The 2897-nt window shown below is 50.1% G+C and overlaps 1 protein-coding gene across 1 annotated transcript in view; it reads left to right on the top strand.

The window, feature by feature from the left end:
• Nucleotides 1–443: 443 nt before the first annotated feature.
• Nucleotides 444–2897, top strand: part of TMPRSS12 (transmembrane protease, serine 12) — a gene marked incomplete at its 5' end in the record, with an annotated part of 5318 nt that continues 2864 nt past the window's right edge. The window contains 2 exons of the mRNA XM_017730740.1: nucleotides 444–718; nucleotides 2702–2893. Of these exons, the coding sequence (XP_017586229.1) occupies nucleotides 444–718; nucleotides 2702–2893 (467 nt within the window). The remainder of the gene's footprint in view (nucleotides 719–2701; nucleotides 2894–2897) is intronic.

Here is a 2897-nt window from a genome sequence, read left to right as displayed (position 1 = left end):
CCACCCTACCAGGGAAGAATTCCTTCCCAATATCCCATCCATCCCTGCCCTCTGGCAGTTTGAAGCCATTGCCCCTTGTCCTGGCACTCCAGGCCTGTGTAAAAGGTCTCTCTCCATCTTTCCTGCAGCTCCTTCAGGGACTGGAGTGCCATAGTTCAGTTAACCTGAAGCTTTTTTCCTCCCAATCCCAATTCCCCCAGCCTTTCCTCACAGCAGAGCTGCTCCATCCCTCTAAACAACTTGGTGTCCTCACCTCCAACAGGTCCATGTCCTTCCTGTGCTGTGGTTATGCTGGAGATTCAAAATGCAAAACCAAACCGACCAAAAAAAACCAACCAAAAACCAGCACCACCACCACCAGCAACAAAAAAGACCCACCAAAACCCCCAAGCACCCAACCAAGCAAAAACCCCAAAACAACAGAAATAAAGACCAGCCCATAAACCCTGAGCACCCACAAGCGCTGCCCCAAAAGCTCAGTTTTGCCCTCCGGGTGCTCTAAGGGGCCCATTGTATTTTGCAGAGTGTCAGCAGCAGCTGCCACCGGCCCGATCGCGTCCTGGATCGTGGGGGGCCACGAGGCCCCGGAGGGCGCGTGGCCGTGGGTCGTGAGCCTGCAGGTGCTGCGCGGTGGTGTCCGGTTCGTGCACCTGTGCGGCGGCGTCCTGCTGAGCCGGAGAGCTGTGCTGACCGCCGGGCACTGCGTGGACGGCAGGACGTAGGTACCGGGGCTGAGCCCTGGGCACCGCGGCTGAATGCCAGCCCAGCGGGGCCTGGGACGGGGAAGGAGGCCACGGGCACCTGTGTCAGTCAGTGTGGCCGAAGGAGCAGAGCTGGGGTTGTCCCCCTGCGCTGGGCGCTGTGAGGCCACTCAAGTGCTGTGTCCAGTTCTGGGCCCTCATGGCAAGGAGGACGTTGAGGGGTTGGAGCATATCCAGAGCCTGGAACAGAGCTGGGGAAGGGGCTGGGGCACAGGTCTGGTTGAAAAGACCTCCAAGACCATCAAGTCCAACCTGTGACTGATCCTCACCTTGTCACCAGGCCAGAGCACTGAGTGCCACCTCCAGTCATTCCTTGGGTACCTCAAGGGATGGGGACTCCACCAACTCCCTGGGCAGCCAACATCAGGAATAATCAGTGAAGAATCATAAGTCAACAACAAGAAATCTTGGCTGTGCCCTTCTGGCCTGGGCCAGAACTACCTGGGTTGTTTCTAATAAGGGGCTGTTTGGTTTTGATTTATAGAATCACAGAGTGAGACATTGGATGAGATCTTCTCGTCCAACCCCGAACCTGGGCTTTTCCAACTCTGGGCTATTCACCCCAGCCTAGTGCTGGGGTCATGGCTGGGGAAGGAGCTGCTCCCTATGGAACAGCAGCTGGAGCAGGAGGACCCTCTCTCATGCCAGGTTTTCTGCTCCTTTCCCCAGCCCATTCCCCAAAGTAGTTTGGGCTGCTTTGTTCCACGGAGCTCTGATTTTTCTGGTTAATAGAGTTTTCTGAACCACTAAAACTCACCAAGAAATGTTCTGATATTTAGATTATAAACACTCCATTAGTTTTAACACTATTTCCTTTTTTTCTTATCAGAACCAACAATTTGGCATTTAATTTTTTTTTTTTTTTTGGACAATGTGGTAATAACTCCTCAGAGCAGACTTTTAACTGCCCTTACAGCAACTCTGGAGCATTTCAGCTCTCAGCACTGGTCTCTTTTCCAGCCTTTACCACAGTTGCACAATCTGCATCAGTTGACATCGACTGTGTTGACACAGCCATGACCTGGGGGAAAGTGAACTGTAAAATCTGCAAACTTTGGAATTTTATCCTTTATCAGGACTTCATTACATCAGCTCCTTGTTTGCATTTAACAAACATTTATTTGCAATATAATGCCTCTTTATCAATTTAAGTTTTACCTTAAATTTGGAGGTTAATTTGAATTTTATAGCTCATCCCAGGCCAAATTCAAATCTCACTTAATAAAGGTTTTTTTCAACATTACTTGACTAGAAATTAGGTCTGAATGACTCTACTCCTATTTCTAAATTTAATATTAACTTGATAGTCATCATTTTTACTTCTAGATAATGGATTTCCCAGGTCTAGGTACAAGCAGAGTCTTTATGAGCATTGTGGGGGATGAACCTCCTTCCTTTGTCCAAAATAAAACCACGTTTTTAGCTTTGTCAGACTAACATCTCCTGGTGGCTTCTGCTGAGATGGGGTGGGAGGAAAAATCTGGGTGTCATCTGAAATCCTTAATCTGAATTTTCCTCAGCAGCCATAACCATCAATAGGCAAAGGGAGTGTTCACATGGACAGAATGGTAATGAGGCAAATTTGTTCCAGGAAATATTTACTATGGAATTTTCAATGTATATTCCTAGAGGTGCATAAGCAAAAGAAGACAGGGTTAGAGGGGATATTGGGAGGGAATTCCTCCCTGGGAGGGTGGGGAGGCCCTGGCACAGGGTGCCCAGAGAAGCTGGGGCTGCCCCTGGATCCCTGGAAGTGTCCAAGGCCAGACTGGACATTGGGGCTTGGAGCAGCCTGGGACAGTGGGAGGTGTCCCTGCCAGGGCAGGGGGTGGAATGAGATGGGCTTTAAGGTGCCTCCAATCCAACCCATTCCTGGATTCCATGATTCTATGAAAACAAACGGTTAAAACGATGTAAAACCCCTGTGAATTCTCTCGTAGGGATCCATGTTCCTGGCGAGCCGTCCTGGGCGTGCACAACCTTCAAAAACACAGTCCACACACAGCAAAAAGAAGGATCAGGAGGATCATTGTGCACTCGGAGTTCAAGAGAGAAACCTTTGAGAACGACGTGGCGGTGTTTGAGCTGAAATCGGCGGTGCGGCACAGCCTCTACGTGCATCCCATGTGCCTGCCC

This window comes from Corvus brachyrhynchos, unplaced genomic scaffold, assembly GCF_000691975.1.
Source record: "Corvus brachyrhynchos isolate BGI_N302 unplaced genomic scaffold, ASM69197v1 scaffold933, whole genome shotgun sequence".
Lineage (NCBI taxonomy): Eukaryota > Metazoa > Chordata > Aves > Passeriformes > Corvidae > Corvus > Corvus brachyrhynchos.
This window is presented reverse-complemented; position numbering and strand designations above follow the sequence as displayed.